The sequence below is a fragment of the Oxyura jamaicensis genome, chromosome 3 (genome assembly GCF_011077185.1).
Source record: "Oxyura jamaicensis isolate SHBP4307 breed ruddy duck chromosome 3, BPBGC_Ojam_1.0, whole genome shotgun sequence".
NCBI classification, from domain to species: Eukaryota; Metazoa; Chordata; class Aves; order Anseriformes; family Anatidae; genus Oxyura; species Oxyura jamaicensis.
Genome location: NC_048895.1, coordinates 105,579,973 through 105,606,739, shown reverse-complemented (window position 1 = coordinate 105,606,739; position 26,767 = coordinate 105,579,973). Strand labels below are relative to the sequence as shown.

The 26,767-nt window shown below is 37.3% G+C and overlaps 1 protein-coding gene across 2 annotated transcripts in view; it reads left to right on the top strand.

Annotated features, from left to right (window-relative positions):
- The window catches only part of NBAS (NBAS subunit of NRZ tethering complex), a 178,875-nt gene that overhangs the window by 88,030 nt on the left and 64,078 nt on the right, over positions 1-26,767 (top strand). For both annotated transcript variants that reach the window (XM_035320545.1, XM_035320544.1), the window contains 5 exons: positions 11-148; positions 17,391-17,620; positions 21,118-21,228; positions 24,620-24,870; positions 25,897-26,231. In XM_035320545.1, the coding sequence (XP_035176436.1) occupies positions 11-148; positions 17,391-17,620; positions 21,118-21,228; positions 24,620-24,870; positions 25,897-26,231 (1,065 nt within the window). The remainder of the gene's footprint in view (positions 1-10; positions 149-17,390; positions 17,621-21,117; positions 21,229-24,619; positions 24,871-25,896; positions 26,232-26,767) is intronic.

Below are 26,767 nucleotides of genomic sequence, written 5' to 3'. Positions count from 1 at the left end.
TTTCTCCTAGGTGGTAGATGCCAACAAATGCTTTGAAAAGCAATTGCATTCTGCATTATCTCTCCAGCTGGCAAGTTATTACTACAGCCTGCAGATCTATGCTCGTTTGGCACCATGTTTCAAGGACAAGTGCCACCCTCTCTACAGGGTTAGTACTTTTTCTTTTTAAAACCATATTCATTAATGTGCAGCATTAAAGCTATTCTAAATAGCCAGTACATGAGTTAAGCCTGTTAAGGAGCTGATCTGACTTAAACTGTGAACAGCCTGCTAAGTTATGCATAATTATTCTTCCACAGTGCTGTAAACAGGCAAGTACTTGAAATTCTCTGGAAAAGTATATTGTGTGTTCTTGAAGCGTAGTATCAAGTGTCATTGATAGGTAGTAGCACTAGCCATCTTCAAAGTAGCTTAGAAACACTGAGCAATAATGTGTATAGCCTATTCTGTCATCTTGCAGTACTGATAAAGGACTTCCTAGGATGAGTCAAGTGTCCATTTAAGCAAGAACAGGGCTGTTCGAAAGTTTTTCATAGCTTTTCCTGACGTTTATTGTTCTGTATTTTAGTTCATGTATGATGTTTTTAAAGTTCATCCTCGTTCATTGAAGAAATGGTTCATTTCCTGTGGCTACTGTCTCTGTTTCTGAAATGGCACTGCTCTGCTTCTTACTCATCACTTGTGATTAAGGGAGTTTAATGATAAACTTGAACTAAATATGCAAGGTGACATACACGTTTGGTAAAAACCCAGGTTTCTTAGTAGGAATTAGAATTGGTGCAAAAGTCAGGCTAATGTAAACTCTTTTTTGCCACTCCAAAAGAGCCCTATTTGTATTCACAGAATTCAGAAAGTTCTTTCCTCCTGTCCTGAAACTCTATGGACTGTTTGGTTTTCAGCTTGTCTCTGCTTTACAGCTAAAAGACCACTCTAAATTCTCTGAAGAGAGAGATCACTAAGCACCATCATATCTGGAAAAGAGGAGGTATTTTCTATATTCAGAACAGCTCATTTTTCCTCTATGGTCAGAAAAAGCCTGTTTTGATACTAGCCCAGTTCTGCTGTTTGGGAACCTTTCATGCTCTTGCAGACATTTTCATCGTGATATCCTGTTTAGAAACTAAAGGAAAAACTTAGCCCAGAGCTTAAATTTGTGGCACTAGCAAAATATGTTGGTTAGAGGAATTCGTTCATGTTTAAATAGCTTTCTTTTGAGCTTGCTGTTAGGCACCTTTGATAGAAAAAAAATATGATATTTTTGTTATCTTAGCTTCTGTCTTACAAGCAAAGATGGACAGTTCTGTTTTATGAAAGAAGATATGAAGCCTTTTGAAAGAATAAGTCAAATGCCCTCATTTTGAAAGAATGAGGACAGATGTTAAAACTTAAGCCATTTCTACTCCAGTTGTCATTTAATAAACAAAATCATTTCAATAACACCATGTAGTTTATCTCCTACTATTATGATCTTCAGCTAAATCTATTATTCCATCTTTCTGAAATAATGTATGTGATTGGATTCTAAGTGTGGATAAACAGTAGCTTCTAAATTGTTTGCTAAAAAGATTTTATTTAAAAAAAAAAAAAAAAAAAAGATTGAGTACTCAGTAAGAAAAGAACCTGGGAGAAGACATTTATTGTTACCAATGCTGAAATATCCAGTGTGGGACAGTTGGTGAAGTTGAAAAGAAATAGTAACTGATACTTTTGAGCAAAAAAATCTTTTTTCCAGGCACACACAAAGGAAAAAAAAAAAAAAAGACAATTTCCACAGCAGAACAGACATTTGTTTAAATGAACTGGTAATAGAACGGCTCAGCTTGCAAGTTGTTTTCCTCAATGTCACCAAATGCTATCCATGGGAATAGATATGTTCGTGCCTTTTATATTTGTCCCTTATGTTTGAAGTGATTGTCCCCCTGTACTCTGCTCTGGTGAGGCCGCACCTCGAGTACTGCGTTCAGTTTTGGGCCCCTCGCTACAAGAAGGGCACGGAGGTGCTCGAGCGAGTCCAGAGAAGGGCTACGGAGCTGGTGAAGGGTCTGGAGAACAAGTCTTACGAGGAGCGGCTGAGGGAGCTGGGACTGTTTAGCCTGGAGAAGAGGAGGCTCAGAGGCGACCTTATTGCACTCTACAGGTACCTGAAGGGAGGCTGTAGCGAGGTGGGGGTTGGTCTATTCTCCCACATGCCTGGTGACAGGACGAGGGGGAATGGGTTAAAGTTGCGCCAGGGGAGGTTTAGGTTGGATATTAGGAAGAACTTCTTTACTGAACGGGTTGTTAGTCACTGGAATAGGCTGCCCAGGGAAGTGGTTGAGTCACCATCCCTGGAGGTCTTTAAAAGACGTTTAGATGTAGAGCTTAGGGATATGGTTTAGTGGAAGATTTGTTAGCGTTAGGTCAGAGGTTGGACTCGGTGATCTTGGAGGTCTCTTCCAACCTAGACTATGCTGTTATTCTGTGATCAAGAAAACACAGAATCACCTCACTACAGCCTCCCTTGAGGTACCTGTAGAGAGCGATAAGGTCACCCCTGAGCCTTCTTTTCTCCAGGCTGAACAAGCCCAGCTCCCTCAGCCGCTCCTCGTAAGACTTGTTCTCCAGGCCCCTCACCAACTTCGTCGCCCTTCTCTGGACTCGCTCGAGCACCTCCATGTCCTTCTTGTAGCAAGGGGCCCAAAACTGAACACAGTACTCGAGGTGCGGCCTCACCAGAGCCGAGTACAGGGGGACGATCACCTCCCTGGACCTGCTGGCCACACTGTTTCTTTTACAGGCCAGGATGCTGTTGGCCTTCTTGGCCACCTGAGCACACTGCTGGCTCATATTCAGCCGACTATCAACCATCACTCCCAGGTCCTTCTCTGCCTGGCAGCTCTCCAACCACTCATCTCCCAGCCTGTAGCTCTGCTTGGGGTTATTGCGCCCCAGGTGCAGGACCGGGCACTTGGCCTTGTTGAACTTCATGCAGTTGACCTCGGCCCATCAGTCCAGCCTCTCCAGATCCTCCTGCAGAGCCTTCCTACCCTCGAGCAGATCGACACACGTACCTAACTTGGTGTCATCTGCAAACTTACTGAGGGTGCACTCAATGCCCTCATCCAGATCATCAATGAAGATATTGAAGAGGACCGGCCCCAGCACCGAGCCCTGGGGAACGCCACTAGTGACCGGCCTCCAACTGGATTTGACTCCATTTACCACGACTCTTTGGGCCCGGCTATCCAGCCAGTTTCTAACCCAACGAAGCGTGCGCCAGTCCAAGCCAAGAGCAGCCAGTTTCTTGAGGAGAATGCTGTGGGAAACGGTGTCAAAAGCCTTGCTGAAGTCAAGGTAGACCACATCCACAGCCTTTCCCTCATCCACCCAGCGCGTCACTTGGTCATAGAAGGAGATCAGGTTTGTCAAGCAGGACCTGCCCTTCATAAACCCATGCTGACTGGGCCTGATCGCCTGCTTGCCCTGCAAGTGCTGCGTGATGACTCTCGAGATAATCTGCTCCATGAGCTTCCCTGGCACTGAGGTCAAACTGACAGGCCTGTAGTTTCCCGGGTCAGTCCTCCGGCCCTTCTTGTAGATGGGCGTCACATTTGCTAGCCGCCAGTCAGCTGGGACCTCCCCCGATAGCCAGGACTGTTGATAAATGATGGTAAGCGGCTTGGCCAGCACCTCTGCCAGTTCTCTCAGTACCCTTGGGTGGATCCTATCTGGCCCCATTGACTTGCATAGATCCAAGTGCCGTACCAGGTCACCAACCATTTCTTCATGGATAGTGAGGGCCACATCTCTCTCCCCATCCCCTTCCACCAGTTCAGGGTACTGGGTATCCAGAGAACAATCGGCATTTTGAAGGGATCTGTACAAAACACATTTTGAAGGGATCTGTAGTTCTGCTGGATGAGGGCTTGATGTTTTCCTGATACCTGAAATACTGTTAATACCTGCACATCAAAACAGAATCATAGGTTTACAGAAATTCTCATTATCATCTTTATACTGTTGATGAACCAAAAGAACATGAGATGGAGAAAATCTATTTCTGATGAAGTTATTACTTTGTAACAAGGAAAAACAAAGGAATTTTGGGTAAAGTACTACTGTATTTTTGTACCACAGACCATTAGATTTTGAACTTTAGTTGTTAATACAATTTAGACATAATACAGTTTAGGGCATCTGAGTTATATTAATTTCTTACCCTGAGGGAGACATTAATAGAGTTCTACAACTAAATAAACCCACAGATAAAGAACTGTAAGAATAATGCCAGAGAGAGAATAAAATTTTGAAAAATAGACTGGGTGGGAAAAACATTCTGCTGCTGGTGTAACTGTAGAAACCCTTCTCAATATTCTTTATATCCATTTCCAGCTCTGACTTCAGCAGAGTCTTCCTAATTCCAACTCTTCGTCTCTAGGCAAGATTTCTGTGTTCTTCTTCTATCGTAATGAAAATCTGTTTGTATGAAATTCATCCTCATATTCCTTTTTTGTATGTTCTTTTTTTTTGAGCTTAGTAGTTGGCAATGTGTCACCATGGCTGAGTAAAGCTGCTCTTGCACCTGCTTTCTGTATGTGCTCTGTGGAAGATGTCTCCAAGTTACTCTGTGGTTCTAACTTCAATCAGCTCACGTTGGCCAGTATGGCTTTTTAGAAAACTGACAGGTGAAATCTCATGGGAGGCTACTTTAAAGGCTAAATCCAACCTCATAAAGTCCAGCATCTTTATCTTGCTGTTTACCTTCCCTGAAACTACTGTGTTTTGGTCCCAGTAGCGAAGTCTGATACTGAAAATCATTCTCCAACTTTTTTCCTTCACCTGTATTGTTGTATTTTTCCTTGTTGCCTTTCCAGCAGGTTTTATTTTCCAGGGTAGTATTTTCCATGGGAACCGGGACCCTTGATCTTACAGTTCTTTGATGGATTTTGTTAATTTTTTCTCAATCAAGTCATCTGTAGCCCTTAATTCACTACAATGCTGCTCTTTCTAGAATCCCTCTAATCATGACCCAGATTTTTTTCTCTATCACCTCTTCCATAGAAAGGCGCAATGCATTCAAGCAGCCTTGTCCTTACACCATATTCACTGTCATCTTTTCTCCTGTTTGTCCTATAGTAGGCCAGCACTCCTCCAGCCATTGTTCCTTGACTTTTCTTTGGGTTTTGGTCTCCATTCCCTTTGCGATTAATTTCAAACCTTCCTCACTAGGATAGGTTGGACCTAGCTCACCCAATGTCTTGCCTGATAGAATCCATTCCTCCCTGTCTCCAGATGCCTGTTAGCCAGTAGTGCTTCTGAGTCTTGCTAACCAAAATCAGTTTGTTTAGAAAATGCTGCTTGGTTTTGCATCTTTCTTGCATTATATGTCAAAAGTTTAGTCTAGTGTAGACTAAGATATATTATCTAAGAATACAAAGTTTTATTGAGCATTCCGCCCAGCTGCCATGTTAATTTGCCACTCACAAATTCTTGCTCATGATGAGAGGAGAACCTGTAGAACTGAGAAAGAAAATTCCCGGATAATTTTATTTCTGTTAACAGCTTATCTCCTCATTTGTCCTTTTCTGGTGATCTGATAAGTGACCAGCATTACATATATACAGGCATTTGTTTTCTCTAAAAAGGAGTGAATAGTTTAATTACCCTAAGGTTAATTGTTTTATTATGTTCCTGCCTGTCATTGACAGACTGTTGTTTCTGTCTGCTCACGTCCTTCTTTGTAGATCTGTGCTCACGCTCACCATACTGCCCTCATCACTGTGACATCTGTAGTCTTCAAATGCATTGAGTGGCTGTGACAAATACGTCATGAGTGGCTTATTCTCTCTCATCTCCTTTCCCATAGGGAAAAAACAGTGGAGCACTTTTTACATTGCTGCATGCTGATATGTGTTTACATACACATTTTTTTCATTAATGAAAGCAAGGTCAAAAGGAGTGTGCTTTGAATTTGGCACTGAATGCACAGAAGTTTGTATGGATCTCATGGGAGTTCATACTCCAGGCTTGACCTAGCTCCCAACATGGTTTTGTCACTTATTTGTATTAGAGCGACCCTAATTATGGATACACTTCCATTAATTTAGTGAAGCAGGATTCCTATTCATGGTCCTTACACTACAATTTTAGGTATTATTCTCAGTCTGCAATATTGAAAATACAGACTTACTTTGAACTCTAATAAATATTATGTAAGAAAGCTATGTAGAGGAGGCAGAGAGGCAGATCTTATGAGCTATGAAATGTACTTCTTGTGTTCTATCGGTTCTAATGGTATAAACTATTACATGGCACTGTAGTGCAGCCAGAAGGTAAGTCTGTACAGATGAGGTAACCTTTAGTTGGAAATGAAATGATAATGATTTCATGTTTGTGTTTAATAATGATAATAATATCCTATCACATTCCTAAATTATGAACTTAACTCAGTAGACATAATATATGCTTTTTTAGTCTCAAACTGGATTACTGTACATAAAGTTTTACTGGAGCTTATTAACACTGCATGCAGAACCAACAAACGGATTCAGACAGTCTCATTTCATTTCTTCTTAACAGCTTTTTTTTTCCACAAGCTAGCATGAAGTCAGTGGTTAAATGGTTGTGCCCTTTATTATTGGCTTAAAACATGCCTTCTTCTATTGATGTTTTGCGTCCTGATTCAAGACCTTGCCTCATCTTTGCCCTTCTTTCTGTTCAGTTAGTGATGCTGAAAACTAGAAAATTTCCTTTGGCAATATATCATCTCCTGTTTACTTCACTGCTTGAGTTTTCTGTTTTATGTTGTGCATCAATTTCAAGTTTCTATGCACTTCCTTCTCTTGCTGCTGTTTTTGGCCACTAATCTTTCTATATGCTATGCTGCTTGCATGTACATTGTAAGTTACTATTACCCATTAATACCTGGGAAGAAAAAATAAATAAGTATCTGTGCATCTATCTAGCTCATTTGGCATATGCTCCTGTTTTTAAGTCCAATGTATATCTGATGGTTCTGAAGACAAAATTGGGAGAGACAAGAGTGTAACTCCTTGAATCTATGCTGCTCCATTCTTTCTCCCATTGACCTTCCTGCATATGTGTAGAGTCTGTGACTGGGAGGAGAGCCAAGGAGAAGGCATCATGAGTGAGACTTTAACTGGCAGTCTAAGAACTGATCTTGTGTGAGTGTTGTGTTGCTGGTTTTCTGTTTTGTTTTTAATACTAAAGTAGGCAAAGCACTGTATTGACATATTGTATGGCATTTGAATAATTCGAAGAAATTCATTAGAAAATTAAATGTTTATTGTTCATCCCTTCTCCAGATTGTCAGTAAGAGATTCTGGATAAAAGTGCTGTCAGAATCTGCACTTGGAGGATTTGCTGCTAGCTCTTCCCTATCCTGAAAAGTGGTCACTAAGCTTTCACCTTTCTTTTCACCAGGTTTTCAGTTCTTAAAAAGACCTTTATTCCAATCCCATGACAACTTTTTCTTGACTGGACTTTGGTGGGAAAACTTATCAAAGAATTTTGGAAGGTCTTTATGCTTGTTGTCTACAGGATGTTCTTTATCCATGTGCTTGTTGACATCCTTGTAGCACTCCAGCAAGTTAATGAGGCAGATTTCTCTTTACAGAGGCCACGCTGACTCTTTCCCACCAAACAGTTTATGCATGTGTTCAGTGGCCTTATTCTTTATTATGGAGTCTGTGATCGTAGCAGAGATGGAAATCAGACTCGCTGGTCCCTGTGATGATCCTCTTGAAGTCCATTTTTCAGATGGGTCTTGTGCTCTGGCACAGTGGTTATAACATGTGTTGATGCACCTAAGTCTGTCATTTAATGTAATTTCACATTTGTGTTTCTCGAACTCAGGGTGAGAATGCCATCTGGTCATAGTGGCATGCTAGCTCATTGACTTCTTCTTCTATAGGGTTATCCATTCCTACCCCTTTCACCTTGTCACCAAGTAATCCTGCCAATTCCCTAGCTGTTCTCCTGATTTTGAGCTACTTTTCAGAACTCATTGCTATCAGCTTAGCCATTCCTTATAAGATACTTTTTTTTTTTTAGCCCTTTTAATTACCTCTTTGACCTGTCACATTTTGTTACTTTTCCTGTGTTTTTTTTTTTTTTTTTCATTTATTTATTTATTCCTTAGTGATTTATCAACAAACATGCTTTCTCTTTCCCTGTCTTTCCCCAAGCTCACTAAATGCTACTACATGCAAAGGCTTAAGACTCAAGTAAGCTCTCCTGAACTAGCAGTCCCTGTGGAGGTTTTTTAATGTCTTTTGGTATCATCCCTGAAATAGGAAGCCAGCAATTAGTGACATTGCAGTCACAGCATGACAACTATGTCCCTTTGGTTGAAGTGTGTTTGATATAGATAAGCCAGTGTTTTGCATATGCTCATATTTTGTTGTCTGTTAAGCACAAAACACTACAAAGCATCATTTTATTTCTTCAAGGTAAATTATACTTAAAAAAGAAAAGAGATTATTGCAATATTGCTCACTTTTATTTTGCGAGGACTGCATAAGCTATTCTGTTAAATCCCACTTCTGAAAGCAGAGCAAATGTTCTTAAGCCAGCTGTTCAGAAATACTCTTTTAGAACAGAAGATCTTAAAACCTTGAATTTTCATGGAAGTTTGAGTTCTAGCTTGCCTGTGTTCCTCTGGAGAGTTACTTATGGACTTTCATGCCAGGGAGTTGGGATAACTTCTGCTTTCTCTCTTGCAAGAGGTTTTGTTCCTTTCTGAGAGAGTATAAAGGTGACTGCCAGCTGTTTGAAGCAGTCTTTTTGTAGTCAGTTCACTTTATCTTCTCTTTTACTTTCCACTTCAGATGACGGTATGGTTTTTCAAGTTTGCTTGAAAAATTAGCACTGAACAAACAAACAAAAATTACCATCAACATAAACAGCTAGACAACTATTTCAATGAACTAAAGGGTTCGGCATTTTCTACTTTGAATATGATACTGCTTCATAATTTACAGATGAATGTAAAGCTGTCAACAAAATTAATTTTTGCAAGCAGCCTGATTGAAATTTTATGTGACATGGTTTTTAGAATATAAAATATTTTAACAAAGTGTTATTCATCTGGATTGTCAATATAAGTAAGTTCGGAGCTACAGGCAGTCTTCAGTTCCCGAGTAAAGAGAGTGACCTCTTCTGTCTCTTTTTCTTTCCGCCTTCCATCCCCAGTTTGGAGAGTTGAGGACATGTTGGTTTGGTCTGGATAAATTTAGCCTAAGAAGCTTTTCAGAAAACTATCACAAGGAAGGTGGTCACTGAGACACTCACTGAAATAAATAGGTGTTTTGTTATGTTATGTAGCTCATGGAATAGTTTTCAACCTTGAAATTAGTAAAATACAGAAATATTTGCATGTACCTAGTCAGGTAACTACAGTTAAAAGGATATGGTATTGTACACAGGAAACTAAAACAATATCATGTTGTACACAGATTTTACCCTAGGAATGTATGCTTATTTCAGAGTCTGTGTATGACTGAAGCTGTGGCCATGTAGATCAAGAGTAAAGACATATTCTAAAGGAACATCCATAACGTCATTTATTATTAAAATAAATACATTTTTTTTTGTAGAGAAAAGATGGATGGTCTGAAGGTTAGAATAATTACCAAAATTGAGACATAATTTAGTGAGAATAATGCTGACTGCAAATGGGAAAAGAATTATGTACTATGAATTCAGTAGTTGACTCAAAACTATGTAGTAATTTTCTATTTTCAGAGATGTTTTTATTTGACATTTTAACTTTGCATTTATCATGTGTTAGTTCCCCTAAAGCAGCTTTCAGTTGAAATGATGAGATGAGTTTTTCTACTTAAGTCTGACTGGTCAGTATCCTACCCAATATGAGAATCTGCAAGAGAACATGAGAGAAGAGAAACTATCAAAACATTTTCTCTTGGGACAGATTATTCTTCACTCTTGCTGGAAGAGCTGATTGAAAACAAAGCAAAAAAGCATTTAAAACGGCACTAGAGCAATTTGTTTGACTCTTCAGACACAAGTCATTTAACATAATTGTGGAAGAAACTGCCTTAACAACTTTTAAAATTATTTTTATATGTTATTAGCAACAGCAGCCACTTGCATTTTTTTCCTGCAGCAGTACTGGCTTCTGTATTAGAAATTATGTTGACTTAATTTAGAGGTTTTGCTTGCACTTTTAAAATAACTTTTTTTGGTCATTATTTTGTCTGCTGTTGGCTGTTAAAGGATCATACATTACTTCTGTGGCCAAGTTTTATCTGCTAGGAATTTATCATAAAATATATTCAGTAAAAGCTGAAGACAATAATTACTATGGCATGCAGGTATTTACATTACATTGTCTACAAACACAGCGGTTATCCTTTTTGTCTTCATGACTTCATTTTGTCATGGATAGCTGTTTGACCTTAAAATATGATGTATGCATGAAATAAAATTTGTAATGGCATTTTATTCCTTTTTTTCATATTCTGATAATTATAGTCTGCAATTTTGCTACCTCTGCAAATAGAGCTGAAAAAAATCTTGTAGAACATGATTCCTCTTAATAGGTGTTGTGCATTCCTTAGCCCAGCTCTACTACCAGCTTTAGTGTAACTTCTGAAACAGAAATAAAATCAACAGGTAATGTATTTCCAATGTTGTGTACAAGCAAGATCTGATGCATAATTCAAAGCTAGCAGCTTAACTCTGTTCTTTTTATTCAGTCTCTCCTAGGGGATTTGCCTGCAGAAAAGATTCCTGGGATTCCTGGGATTCCCATCATCTTTACTCGTACCTAGCATTTTAGGCAACCTCTTCTCCTTAAAAGATCCAGGTAGTTTCCCCACATAGTGATCTTGAAGCAGCAGCAGAGTATACTGCCTGCCTTCCTAATTCCATGTGTTTCAGCTTTCAAGCACGATGCTTCAGCATCGCTTATTGCAAACACAACGCATTCCTTCTGTTAAGAACTAAAACAACCAAATATCTATTTTCTCATTTTTTTAGTCTAGTTTTGAAATACTATCATTTCCAAATCCTTTCTAGCTTTTGTTTTCACAACTTATTTTTAGTCATAAAATGACAGAGTGTTTGTGTGAAATTTCATTCCCTACAATATGTTTGCAATTTGAATGGTTATTGGATGTTCACATTGCCTGATAATGGAAAGAAGCAGGACTTTGGAAATAAAAATTAATTTCTTCCAATTCCTTTGAAAGTGCAATTGCTTTTTTTGCAAACTGTTTACCTGTACTATTATGTTCCTCTCACAATTCACCAGCTCTTTTGTTTTTTGCTTTTTTTTTTTATGAACTAGTTTACACCAATTTCACTGCAAATGTAAATTTTTTAATAATTTCCCTGGACATTCAAATAACATCAGGACTGTGGAGTCCTCAGTCACCTGTGTACTTCAAGTGTGTAATCTCCATTTTGTATGATGTTATATGAGTTGTAGCCAAGATGTTTGAAAGTTGTTTAAACTTGGCAATTTTAAAATGAGAGCTTCAAAAAGCACTGACTTTTAAACTGTGACCTGGGAACATTTGTTTTATACAGACATAGTAAAATTTTAAAATGTTCTATTTCAGTATATGGGGGGGGGAAAGAGAAATTTTGATAAAATCTGTGGCAAACGCAAGGAGGGAAGTTAGGGAATTTGAGTCCACAACTCCACTCCCAGATCTATAATAATAACCAGATCCATGTTTTGAGTACAGTATGAAATAGCAGGTTTGTATCATCCATGTGCAGTACTGTGCTGACAAGCATTTTTTTAAGAGCATGAACAGGTTTCAAAATCATTGTAACTAAATACAGCCGAGACATTTAAGTATGCTACAAAAGTGCCTGGATCATTTAAGATTATAAAAACCTGAAATTGAAATTTAATATTGTCTGCATGTATAAGTAGATGCACCTATGGCTTTGATAATCGAGGATTAATGTCTCATTTCATCTCTACTTCATTTTATGTTAGTTTGTACAGCAAACACGTTATTCTGATGCATCTTGTAGCTTATAAAAGGTATTCTAGTAGGTATCCTTGTATGTTGACTTGATGTGGTTTCATGGATGGATGATGAGATTTGCTGCTTCCTGATCCATGAGTGTTCTGTTGTGTATGTAGCTAGAGGACAAAGAAACATGAGGCATCCTTGCATCTGCATCCTGATAGTACAGCTTTTAGTTCTGAAGTGTTTTGGGCTCCCAGTCATGAACTTTAGCTTTTGCTTTGAGCATATCAAATGTGAGACAGCCATGATCTGAAAGACAGGCCACCCCAAATTAATATAATACTGTGTCATCGTGGTAATATATTCTTGATTCACAGCACAGCAGGCTTCGTTAAGGACAAGTGTTACTGATGTAATTAATGAAAAGGCATCCTATGGAGGGATTAATTTTACTTCTTGAGTAAACACGCATGTGTAAACTATTTCCTATAAACCATTTTTTTTTTTCTTTCCCAGCTTCAGTACTTGGAAAAACAAACAAACAAACAAAAAAAACAACATCTTTTGCTTGTGTCTCTTTTTTTCTGTATTTGCTTGGATCAGATTTGTAGGACATTGAATCTCTTGCTACAGGGACTGTGGCTTTTGCTGCAAGCAAGGATTAGGGAAGAACTCTCCTCTCCTTCCTGAAATATATCAGTGCTTTCCAGAGGTGTGGTTTGCTTAGAAGCATTGCACATTGGCAGCAACTAGAGTAAGGATGATGATCAGTGTGCATCAGTGTCTGTAGCAGGAATTTCATACTCTGCACTCTGGTATCTTGTTTTGCTCATGTGCCATCATCTCCTGGGTCTGCTAACTGTTAGTGTTTTGGGTGGTGTACATGGCTTCCTCTGTTGCATGATCTTTTTCTTCAGATCACTTAAAATGTTTTGAAACACATCTGGTTTTACAAGGATCTGCCACAACTAAAACATTCTCTGTCTTTCCATTCAGATTCCTATGGCTTACTATATTTGCAGCTTTTGATCACTACCTTTTAATCATTACATTACTCCAGAAAGGTCCGCAAAATCAGTTATGTATTCATGGTGATTATGAGCAGATTAGCCTAGATGATCTTGGCAGATTTTCTCATCAATGTTCCTAATCATTTCTGTATTGCAATCTGAAGATTGTTTACATTAAAAACAAATAGAAATACTCCTTTTTAGAACAGTTTGAAAGTTTATTGGTCTTAAAATAAGTAAACAGGCTACATAGCTTATCATGATCCAGTGTCATCAATGACGTACTTAGATTAAAGCTAACCTTTTTTTTATCATCATTATCATTATTTTTACTGTAGCTGTAAAGTTGTTGCCACTTCAGGAGAGGAACAGGAGAAAGACTGACTCATATTCCCTTTTTTTCCTAATGTGTATGGCTGAATGAAGCATTTTAAAAGGATGTGAAAGAAAAAGGAGGTGATTAAGTTGGTGACAGCCAACGTGGCTTCACTAAGGGCCGATCATGCCTGACAAATCTGGTGGCCTTCTACAGTGTTACAGTGTTGGCGGAGAGGGGAAGAGCAACTGACATCTTCTACCTGGACCTGTTTAAGGCACTTGACCCTGTCCCCCATGATATCCTTGTCTCTAAATTGGAGAGACATGGATCTGATGGATGGACCACTTGGTGGCTAAGGAATCGGCTGGATGGTTGCATTCAAGGAGTTTGTTACAGAACAGCTGGGGAGGGACTCTTTTTCAGGGGGTGTAGTGATAGGACAAGGGGGAATGGTTTTAAACTAAAGAGGGGAGATTTAGATGAGAGGTTAGGAGGAAATCCTTGACTCAGAGGGTGGTGAGGCACTGGAACAGGTTGCCCAAAGAAGCTGTGGATGCCCAGTCCCTGGAGGTGTGGAAGACTAGGCTGGTTGAGGCTGTGAGTAACCAAATCTAGTGCGTGGCATCCCTATCCATGGCAGAGGGGTTGGAGTTAGATGATCTTTAAGGTTCCTTTGCCACCCAAGCTGTTCTATGATCCTGTGATTCTTTGACCTGCGGGAGTCGTTGGGTTCTGCTCACAGAGAGCTGTAGGGGTTGCCTCTGCTACCAAAGCCTTGCCACATAAGTGCAATACAGCATTCTGTCCATTTGAACTAGGTATCTAATGGATGCAGAAGTATTTGTGCTTTTCTTTTCATAAAGTTATATTATTAAAACGTGGAGATGTTAACGATTATTTAAGACTATGACATGCAAGTTCTGAATGGTTCGATACCTGATGCTTCAGATGTGTTTTCTCAGTGAGCTTGTCTTGAATACCGAATAATTGCTGCACAAGCAACATTGTTATTTAAGAAAGCATTTTAAAACAGTGACACAGATGACAAATTAGAGAGAAGAAAATCTGTATGATTCACTTAAACTGTGTTTTGAGTTTTGCAAACAACTGCAACTCAGGAAAAAAGTTTTCATGGATTAAAAAATAAAAGGCAAGTAGAAAAACTCACATTGATATCAGTATAGGCTACTGCATGGAGGAGGCTGTGGGATTTCTCTAATGTTTGATTTCACATACTTGGATAGTTCAGAGTCTACATCTTGTAAGGGATGGAAGGGGACAACACTTGATTGAAAGATCTCTGGTGAAAGAGTTCAACACAATCCTTGGCAAAGGATCCCAATTAATAAAGAAAACAACAAAAACACTTGCTTTCTTTAACTTTAATGTGTATATCATAACTTACCAGATATTAGATTTCATACTTTGATCGCTTATCTTAAGGAGTGTGATGAACTTTTTTCCAGTACACGTGTAAAGATACACATACATGGGTATTCATGCAGGGTACGTTCATATTGATCTTTAATTATGTGATTTAGAAGTTCAGTCCTCGTAATAGTCTGTCGGTGTTGTTTTGTGTTGTGGTAGTACTATACCACAAAGTGCTCCTTGATCCAGGTTTTTTATTTTACTTTAGTTACAACTTGATATTGAAACAAGGTAGAAGAGGTTCAGGTAAGAAAAACAGTGAGAAAAAGTATTTACTAGTTTGATATACGGCAGTCTTGGCAGAACTGCAGGCTTATTTGTAAGTATTATTTGGCAAAAGTACTAGCAGGAGAATGATAAGCTGATTAGATAGCCTTAAGGTGCTCCTTTGAAGCATAAACAGACGATGTGGAAGATAGCACAAAGATGCCTTTAGGGAGATGTGACACATGAAGAATGAAGGTTGGCAGCAATGACAGATGTCAGATTAGAGGGCTGCAACTTGGTCAGAATAATATGTTTGGAAGTCAGGTGGCAGAATTTGTTTTTGAAAAAAGGAATTTCAAATTTATAGCCTGTGTTTGGCCAGTGTGTTGAAGATAAAGGTGGAACAAAAATAAACTGTTTTGAATCTGCCTTAATATTATTTATAAGTTGCTCTTGTAAATACTCAAGTTATATTCAGCCTCAATCTGAAAAACTTGGTGCTGTGCAGGAAACAATAAAAAGTGTTGTCTTCTCATCTTCAGAAGCAATTTTTCAAGGAATTGTTCTGACAGTTGTGTTTGAAAATATTTTCAAGATCGTTTTTGTGTACTTCATGAATAATCCCATATGCTGTGCAAAGGAAGAAGACTGCTGACATTGAACTCTGCTTTTCTGCATGGAGAGAGGGGGAACCTAGCTAAAGAGACCAAACTTACCCACAGAGGTTGTCAGAGGCACCTGCCTTTCTTAGTGGATTGTACAGAGGATTGAGGCAATTATGTTAAACAGTTTTCCTCATCTTGCTATGATTTTCCCTGTCTCTAGTGTTCTGTTTTCTAGTGTATCACCTAAAATTAGATACCAGGGTATATAATAAGCAGCAGTGTATTGGTTTCCAGCCAGTGTAATTGCATTGTAGAGGCACTGCTCTGCCTGCCTATCTTTTTTCTGAGGTTTTATTATTCTGTTACCAATCTCTTAAACAACCTTGAAAGAACTACTGATGTTGTTTATAAAATCAGTGAGTTTGCAATGTTTAGAAGGCTTCAGAAAAAATACCATGTGGAGAGGAAAAAGGATGCCCTGTGGCATTTAATATGACTTTGTGAGCAGTGTGTCAGCTAAGACTTGAAAAGGGGGGAAAAATAAATCAATTTAGAATGACCATCAAGTCACAGAGAAGTTCAAGAATGTCTCAAGGTTCAGATGTTTTATATGTTTTTAATTTTCTGTACACTGTAGTTAATGTTTGTAAGTTTTAGCTTCTAATTTAACAGAGCCATTCTGTAGTAGTAAAAACAAAGTATATTGTCTATTATTTTCAAAATATTATGAGCACAGCAGTTAAATAAGTTCCTGTAGAAAATTTTGTCACTACAGTTGGCATCCCAAGGCATTTCTTGGTGGCTGATCACTGTGAAGCCGTGTAGTTCAGTATTAGGTGCTGGGACACTGTAGGAAGCACTCCATCCTCAGAGGGTTTGACACAGAAGTCGTGGTGCTGCCTTGTGGGCATTGTGCTGCTGGTGGCCTTGTGGAAGAGAGAAGGTGTTGATCATGCTGAGTGATGTATCAGACACAGCTTTGTTCTAGTGAAGGGGCTTAGACATAGCTACTGCCCAGATTTTGAGTTGCATGTATTCCTTTTCCATTTCAAACATGTTTACTGTATTCAGTTCATGTTCTAATTCGCTATGTGGGCTTTTGACTACAGAAGTTAGTGATGGATTAAATATTCACTTGATGCAGAAAAGTAAGTTTTCCTTGTGATGAAAGTTATTCTGTAAAAAAACAAAAAAGGTTACCCTAACCGGTGGATGATCAATATTTAATTACTTGAAGATTTCAGTGTTTAATGTACAAAATGAACGTGTGTAATTTGCAGATCTTTGAAAGTACCAGTGCTTGATATTTAAAATGCTGCCTTTTGTCAATTCTGCAAAATAAAAATATATCAGAAAATCAGCAATTTAAACCAAACCAACCAAACAAAAAATAATCCTATTTTAGAGTACCGCTTCCATTTTTTCTTTTGAGGTAGTCTGTATTTATGAATAAACTTATTTGTAGTTTTGTGACTGAGAGATTTATAAAGTTTTCTTTATAAATTTTATAAATAAAAATAAACTTTATAAGTTTTATGAATCAGTTACCTAGCTTAACAGAAATAAAAATGAGTTTTAAAAACAAATTCAGTCACAGTGACATACTTTTAATCTTAGCATATTTAGGTAAGTTTGTGTGAGTTCTTGTAGCATATAGTGTAACTCTAAAACATTCCGAAAGGACAGGTTTTAAAGTCATAGCGAATACTCCTTACCTATTGCAATATATATGCACTTGAGATTTCTCAAAAATGGAAAAATATTTCCATTTTGAACACCAGAATCAATTATGAAATGGTAATTTTTTAAAGGAACACGTAGGATATTTTCAAATTTGTTTTCTGATTTTTTTTTTCTTTTTTTACAGGCTGATCCAAAAGAGCTGATTAAGATGGTCACACAGCATGTTACGCAGTATGGCTATAAAGAGTGGCCTGAAGAAATTGCAACTTTGATAAATCAGTTGCATTACTACAATGAACGACTGCTGGATTTCACTCAAGCTCAGATTCTGCAAGGACTTGGCAAGGGAGTAGATGTGCAGAGGTTCACAGCGGATGGACAGTACAAGAGAGAAACAATACTAGGATTGGCAGAGTAAGTAAGGTCTATTAAGTTTTCATTATTTATTTTTAGATGGAATTACTTTAAGCTTTAAAGCAGGAAAGCAAATTGAAAGTAGGGCTGACCTTTAGAAGCAATGATAAGTTGCAAGTTCCTTCATGTATTTACACTGTAACACTGCTACAACTGGGGCCTTTGCAATTCAACTATTCCACTTAAATGAAACATTACTCAAATGTTTGGGTCGATAACTTTTAATGGAAGATAGAACTCTAACTTCAATATTAGCAGTTAATAAACATAAGGTAAAATCAGGCATGTATGAAATCAGGGCACAGGTGGAGGTCTGTTCTCTTCCTTTCATCTTCTGTATGCCTGCCCTTGAAATCTATTAGGGTATGCACAAGAGTCATTTTATAACAAACTATAGCAAAACAAATTAATAAATCTCAAAACCCCAGCTTCTTGTTACTGATTTTAAATGGTAAATAAATCTGTATTTTGTTAGTAATTAAGTTAAAACTACTCTGAATTACATTATATTTTTTGTAATCACTTGAAATGACTGAAGCCTCCATTGTGCCTATTGTTCTGATATTTAGAATGCTTTTCTCTCACCTTTAAGTTATCCAGAATAGGAAAAAAAGGGTAAGGTGTAGGATAGGAATGTCTTCTCATTTTAAAAATACATTTTATTAATATTTGCATGCAACCACTCTAAGGTGTGAACAATATGTGAACTCTATATGTTTTGAAGGCAATCCCAGTTGAATTGCCACTAGACTGTCAAAGGGTTAGTAAAAATGAGACTTCAGTGCTGTATTAGGCAGTTGCAAAGATCCAATTAATTACTTGTTCAGCTCACAGCTTCCTTGTTTTAATCTTCTCAGTTGACTCCTAATCTACATTTTCTGATGAAAACAATGTGCAAATTTAATATAATTATGTGGCATATTTTTTTCTTGCTTGCTTTTGAATTATCATTAAATGGCTCATGTTTTGAATCTTTTATGAAGTGCTGTTTGCAGGAACAAAACCTGAAAGAGATGGTATCTTACTTACAAAAAAGCTTTGTACTAGAATGAAGAATTTGTTTGCTAAAACTACTTAACAATTTATGTCAATATTATCTTCCATATTTTGGCGTATTCTCATTAGAGCTTATTACACATTATTTATCAAACATTTAAAGGTTGAGGTACCTCACAGACTTAATCAAGGCTAGTTCGTAAGCAGTGTTCAGTTTGGGCAAAATAATGCAAGAATATATCTGGGAAGTAATAAAGGAAACTAGAGCAAGACTGAACTGGAATTCCTGAGTAATCAGCTGAAGTTCCACGCAGCTTTAGGCCAACCATAGTGTATAAACTTTCCAAATTATTTTTCACTTGTGACAAGTTCCCCCCCCCCCCCCCACTCAACTACTGAGGTTTTCAGCCTATCACTGCTTCTGCTTAAATATTTTAATTGGAAACTGATTTTAATGAATATCCGTTTTTTCCTTGTCTTATGTAACTGAGCTGAAATACTTTTGTTAGATTTTTTCTGTGTGTGTGTGTGCCTGAGTGATCTGGATTAGAAAATTTGTGCAATTACGGTGCAATTGGAATTTCCATAATTTAGTTGGTGATTATTGGGTTCTCAGAACGATTTTGATGCATATGTAATAGGTTCCTATCCAGAAGACTAAACCAGAATATCCTGTATAAAACCTCTTCCAATGTAAGGTAGCTCTTAATAGTGGCATTAGTTTCTGAAACACTGTGTATGCTTTTGATACATTGCTCTGGTCTTTTTTCTGGTGCAGACATCTCTCTTTCTCCCCAGTGCTTTGCAGAACTCAAACAGCTGTAGCCTTCCATTTTGTTTTCCTCTTTCAAATATGAGACTTAAAGGCTCTTAGCTTAAATCTTCATTTCTCTTCTCCTTTGTTTTTTTTTTTGTTTCGTTTTAAGTCTTCTGATGATGGATGCCTGGAAATGTCAATCTCACTTCTTTTCATTATAATTGAAACCAGTCCTGGTTGTAATGCTTTGTAGTTGACTGATGTGTACAACGATTGTTAGTGCAGATGTGCATTTGTATAATACAAAATAGGTTTAACAGAACAACACTGGGGGGAAAAAAAAACAGCCCTGATTTTCCAAATGCCTGTTTCTGGGAGCTTGGAGATGATCATCAAAATTCCAGCTGAGCAGCACGGCACAGGCATATTTTCAGGTACTTCAGCAATGCATGCTAGCACACAGACAAGACATGGCTAAGACCCATTCACAAGAACTGCTCCTTTATTTGCTTACTTTTGCACCAATCTTTGAGCTGTAGTAGTGTTGTGGTTTAACCTGGCTGGCAGCTAAACACCACACAGCCGTTCGCTCACCCTCCCCCCTCCCTCTCTGGGATGGGGGAGAGAAACGGGAAAGTGAAGCCTGTGAGTTGAGATAAAGACAGTTTATTAAGATAGAAAATAATAATGATAATAATAATAATATGTACAAACAAGTGATGCACAATGCAATTGCTCACCACCCGCTGACCGATGCCCAGCCCAACCCCGAGCAGCCGGCCCCCCCACCCCGGCTAGCCACCCCTATATATTGTTCAGCATGACGTCAGATGGTATGGAATACCCCTTTGGCCAGTTTGGGTCAGCTGTCCTGGGTCTGTCCCCTCCCAGCTCTTGCTGCACCCCCAGCCTGCCCGCTGGCAGGACAGAGTGAGAAGCTGAAAAGTCCTTGGCTTAGTATAAGCAGTGCTCTGCAGCAATTAAAACATCAGCATGTTATCAGCACTCTTCTCATCCCAATCCAAAACATAGCACCCTACCAGCTACTAGGAGGGAAAATAACTGTCCTAACTGAAACCAGGACAAGTAGCTTCAGTGGATTAATAGAAAATGAGGTTAACTTCAGGCTTTCATCACTTAACAGATTGTTCTGTTAAAGCGCAGTAACACGAACGGTTTTTACTATTTGTAAGACACTTAGAGGTGTAGCTGGACACTCATGCTTCCTTTTAGTCTGCGAAGACTAGGAAAGCTTCTGGTTGTAAACTAGGAAAAGCTTTGATTATCTACATACCAGTCTACATACCAGATTTCAGGTGTTGCCACTAAATAAGTGCTGCATCAGATAAGTGCTGTGATGCATTGGTTCATGTTGGTTATCATTTTGTAACTTAAAGGAAGAATGATTTTTTTCTGTAGCAAAAAGGTTAAGCAGAAACCCAACTGTTACTGAGAACCAAGGTGTATGCGGAACAGGTATTTGTCTTTTGAAATATCTCTGTATTTTGATTCTATTTCAAAATTTTCCCCAAATGGACCACTGAATATAGAAAATGAAAGAAGGCACACCTTGTATATTTTTATTTAACAATGGTTTTAAACTGGTGAATTAAATCTAGTTTCTTGGTTTAAGAGAATAAGATTAACAAGAAATCATGCTCTTCTAATGGTAATACTTACTGTCCTGTCTCTAGGGACTTAGTGTAACTTTTCCTTGTTCTGTTTCATGGCTGTTTTCTACAAGAACACTTGAAGAAAATGTATACAGGATTGCTGCTTCTTTGGCTCAGCGATACAACGTCCCCCTTTGGGAAGTTTATATGACCCATCTGGAATTTTTATTCACTGACAGTGGGTAAGTTTTCTCTGTTGCAAATTCACATTGGATTCTATTACACAGAAATATGTCCTAATCTGAGAGAGAATGGCATTATACTGGGGGCAGATTTAGGTTTGTGTTTTCATATTTCTTGCATGTGGTGTTTTTGTAACCAGCCATGAAAATGTGTTACAAGCAGGCATAAAAGTCCATGTGCATCTTACTGTTGTAAATATCCTGGGACTTTGGTTCAGTGCTTAGGACATTCAAAGCCGTGGAAACCTTTCCACAGCTATCGAGTCCTTGATAGCGAGGTATCTTTTATTTACTTTACAGTCCTTCGGAATAGGTTGTGAATTGTGATAACATTTGTTTATTTTAAAATAAACTTTGATATTCATTGACGTCTCTTCTAAACAGTAGCAAAGGAAATAACTATATTAGAGCTTCTTAGTTGTGTTATTCATCTGTGTGTGTGTATGTTTGTTTTTTTTTTTTTTTTTTTTGTGGAAGCACTTTTCTACAAGAGTTCTTTGGAACTTTTCTAGACTACAAGATTGTGGCAGATCAGACTTGGCACTGATGGCAAGGGGGATTCTTTTCTTTTGCATTCCAGAGTTGGTTCAAGAGCCTTTTTTTTTTTTCTTCTTTTGAGACTTTGACATCTTGTCACTCAGACAAGTACTTTTAGCAAATTGAAAGAGAAATAAACCATTTCAATGAAAGCCTAAGCTACTTGCCTGAATAGTGCATTCTGGTGACAGTGATGTAGAGCCCCATGTGTAATATAGCAGCTCTTATCTACTGTTCTGACAGACATGATGAAATTAGTTGGTTTCAAATTTAAAATTGCGAAAGCAGCTGTGCCTTTCAGCAGTACTTCTACTTCTCTTAACATTAACTATTAATTGAAAAGCATTAAAATGTTTTATAGAACATGAGGCACATAAAATAAAGCCTGATAGATTTTGGTACATGGTCTGCGAAGGTAAAATAACATTCTGGGATTCCCTTTGCTTCCTTCAGAAAACAGAGAAGATGCATCTTTGAAGTGCTGATGCTACTAAATGAATTGGTTCTTTAAACAAAATAGACAGTTAGGTTGTAAACCTGGCAATAGTGGGGTGAATATGAAAGAACCAGATCACTTCTCTGCGACTAAAATTCTACAGAAGGTGTTTTGCACTATTTTTCTGTCACTTCTTGTTCTGTCCTCTGTGAGTTAGTATTCATAGAATTCTGAAATCACCAAAGTACGAGTAACGACCTTTTCCCTAATGAAATTCAAAAAAGTCTTGAAAATTGATATATAATAGCATAATATGCTGCTGAGTATGTTTTTGTTCTATCATAATCTCATTTTAAAGTTGATTGACAGCATATGGCCATTACAGTATATTTTACTCTTGGGATTATGGCATTAATAATGCATGCCTCGTTATGCATTCATTTTGAAACGAAAAGAAGTTTATTTTAAGACTTACTGCATATTTGGTTAAAGAGATTATTTCTGTAAGCCACTTTATGTACAGAGAAGCTCAAAAGAAGCACTTACATGGTTTATATTAACTATTTCCTTGATTAGTTGGTAACAAATAAACATGTTTTCTGTTGTGCTGTGAATTTGAACTTGATGAAAATTGCACATAATTACTGTTTTTTAATTAATTGAAAACTTAATTGTTTCTTTTGGAGGATCTGGTCAAATTTGATTGCCAAAGTGTATAAAATGCTTTTTATAATTTCAGCAACAAGAAATTTTATGTTCATCTCCCATGGATTCTATTCCATAATCTTTCTGAACAGCATAATGAAAAGTTTTTTACCTTTCTTGCCTTTTTTTCACCCACCCCACGCCCTCAACAAAACAAAAGAGGAACATAAACCACACAGCAAAACTCTGTCAATTCAAAATTTAACATCTCAGAGTTCAAACTACAGGCTGGATGGTATGCAAAGAAAAGTGTATTCAGAACTTTCAGATGTCTTTCTTGATATAAATCAGTTCTAAGTGTCAGTTTTGTCTTGCATTAAGAATATTAAGAGTGAATGACATTTTATTTTCATTAGTAGCAGACATTTTTCCCTTAGTATGGTAGAACCATTACACTTAGCAAACAACTAGAATCTGGAGACTTAAATAAAAGCTTACAAGGTTAGGTTTCTAGCCTGTGGGCTAAGTTCTAGCCATAAAGATAACTCAAAAATAACTTCTCCATTAGAAATCAGAGATTAATTTTAAACAGAGAGAGGGTTGTCTTCAGTATTTGCTGTATGAAATTCATCTTTAAGAATGAAACTTAGATTTATTTTACTTGGATATCAAAAAGAAACACTACTTTTATTGTGGCATATATACTGAGGGCAAAATGATGTCAAAATTCTAATTTAATCAATTGTAAAGGTAGAAAAAAATCAAATGTGATTAGAAGGCATCAAATCTCAAATTGAAACACACCTACCTATGGTGGCCTATGGCTGGATGCTGGGAAGAGTCAGTTTGATGCTCATCCGTAGGTGACTTCTTTCCTTAGATTTTAGGTAAAATTTTCTGTTGAGAAATGTATAAACTCGAGATGAGACTTCATTGATATACATCCATTTTTATCCCTATTGAGGGGGGAAAAAAGGAATGATTGCATTCAACTGTCTTTTATGTAGTCTGAATTCATGCTGTGAATGAACTAATGCGTTCATTTCAAAAGGGTCTAGAAAAAAATTCCCAGCAGTGAGACTGGCTGAGGTCAACCTGAGATTTGTTGGTATTTTCATAAGTTTTCATGGATGACAGTTTGAAGGTAGCATAATAAAACTCAAATTAAATATGCTAAGTATGAATGATAGTGTAAAATAAATAAACTATTCGGCACGAGCCAATTTTCAGTGATGCTCTCTCAAAGAATGCACAGGTGCTCATTTAATACAGAAAATAAAATGTAATAGAATGAGAGAACGGATTGGGCTGGAAGATTTTTCTAACATCTCTCAGCCACAAGTGCTGTGTGGATATTTCTGCTTTTTTGTTATTGTTGGCTTTTGTTTTGTTTGTTTGTTTGTTTTTTCAAGCAGAAGCTTAAAATTCCTATACATGTGCACTGGACATGTCTACTTTTACATATACCTGCAATGAGGGATTTCAAATGCAGCTTTGAATCACACTTCAGTATGTGTCACCCTTAATCCGCATGTCCAAGTAAACAAATAATATGATCAGGAAATGAAGGAACTCCTTAGTTTCAATTCTCCATAAACAGAAGCTATCTAAACATATATGAATGATATATAAGAGATTCTTTCAGAATCTCTTACAGAGTTGAACCTTACTGCTCAAACAAAGGAAAGTATTCTTCTTTCTCCATAAGGGTTGAAATGAAAAGGCATTAATGGCATGTCCATGCCTTTAAAGCAGAATTCTTTCTAAATGCAGGTTATCTACACTGGAAATAGAAGAAAGAGCACAAAGTCTTGGTCTTTTTGAGACTTTGAAAACAAGTCCTGAAACCTTACATGAACACATGGTTAAATATGTTTACCCAAGTATTGAAGGTAGAGATCATCAGCGGTTGCTTTATTATTTCACACTCCTTGAAAATTGTGGTTGCTCAGAATTTGTGAAGCATGCTGTGAAACCTGAAACTCACATTCGACTCCTGAAAAAATTCAAAGCAGTTGCACCAGGTAGGAGAGTTCATTTTTTTTTTTTCCTAGCTGTATTTATTATTCTGTTATGAGTGTTGACATGGTTATGTTTATCTAATTTATTCTTGCCAGGAGATTATTATTATTTTTTTCAATGAGCATATCAGATGCCTGCAAGCAATTTGGTGGATTAGTCATGCAGATTAATGAAGAGAGAAGAAAGAAGGAAGAGAGAAGTTCCTTCTCTTTGTATTACTGGAAATTTAAGTTAATTTTTTTTTGCCTACCATGATAAATTAAAAACAGATTTCTGTTGGTGATGCAAGTCAGAATTACTAGCAATGATGTATAACGAATTTTTAAAGAAAAAATACTGATATCCTGGAGCATAATTTTTAAGGCTGCAAGTTCAACATTAACTGTCTTAAGTCATTTGAGATTATTAGTTTATCTTTCAAAAGTCTAAGTTACATAATATATCAAGAACTTTAAGCATTTTTGTAAAGAGGGTTATTTTGTATTTTTTTCTTTGATGTTACTTTTTGCTTTTGCAGAAATACATTAGTTATTCCTTTTACATTATTAGACAATACATATGAAAGAGAACTGCTGGAAAGTATTTTGAAACTTTGAATACCATTTTCAATTTGCTTATAAAGTCAAGTATTGATAAGATACTATTAAGATGAGCTTTCATAGGATTTATATTTAAAAAATTGGCCTCATGATTCCATGTACTAAAAATATCCTTGCATATTTGAAAATCTGTGGGTTTTTTTTGTGTGTGTGTATCAATATATGAAGTCAAAATATGTTCCAGGGACTGAAAGATCTCATATGGGAGATCAGCATAAAATCCTGGCGTTATCTGCATGCAAACCTGTCTTCCTCCTCAGTCTGTCAATATGCATGATTGAAAATTGAAGTGGAGCAAGAGTTTTTCTAGTTCCGACTGAATTGCACAGAAATGTGAAGAGTTTGAGTACATTTAGTTATTTAACTGAATAACTTTGAAAATAATGAATGACTTTTATTTCATTTGGCTTTTTCTCCTTCTGTCAATAGGTCTTAATTACAAAAAGCTAATAGATGAAAATGAAAACCCTCTGGAAACGCTGGAGCCCGTACTTACGAGTCAAAATATCTTATCTATTTCCAAACTGGCTCCCAAAATTCCTAAAAAAGATGGCAGTATGCTATCACCAAGCTCTCTTTATGCTGTCTGGTTACAAAAACTTTTCTGGAACGGTGATAACCATCTCATTAAAAAAATACCGGAAACCATGGATGAGTGGCTACATGCATATGATGTGTGTTCCAAATACTTTGACAGACTTGATCCAGATGATATCATCACTTTTATTGATGAAAGTACCTTTTCTTCAAAAGCTGTCACAAAGGTAAGCAGATGCATTTGAAAAATTTCATACCTAAGGTGAAGCACGGTTGATGTACTCTCAGGGAGAAATTCTCAGCAAATCTTTGCATTTTTCATTTTACAGTTTTTAAAGATAAATTCGTAAAGCTACCTTCCTATAAACCTCTCTTTTCTTTATAACCATCACTGTATAAAATATATGTATATGTATATATAAAGGGGTTAGCTCTGAGGATCAGAGAGATTTTCACAGAACCCCAAAGTCCCAGCATTGTGGTTCAGCAGAGAATAAGATACTTTTCTTACGTGTTTGTTTTTCACTTGTGCTGATCCTAAAATTCACTGTGTAGCAGGCTTCTGTTTACTACCAGGCTTTTGCATTCTGAATATGATACTCCACAGAGAGGTGTTCCGGGCCACTGCGTATGGTTTCTAGGCTCTGTAATAATGTAAATTATAAACCCTGTTGTAATTTCCATCTGGCTGAAAGCCTGTTATTGAAAGGATGTACTTCTGTGTCTGTAGCATATACTACCAGATCTACAGTTTATTGTTGCC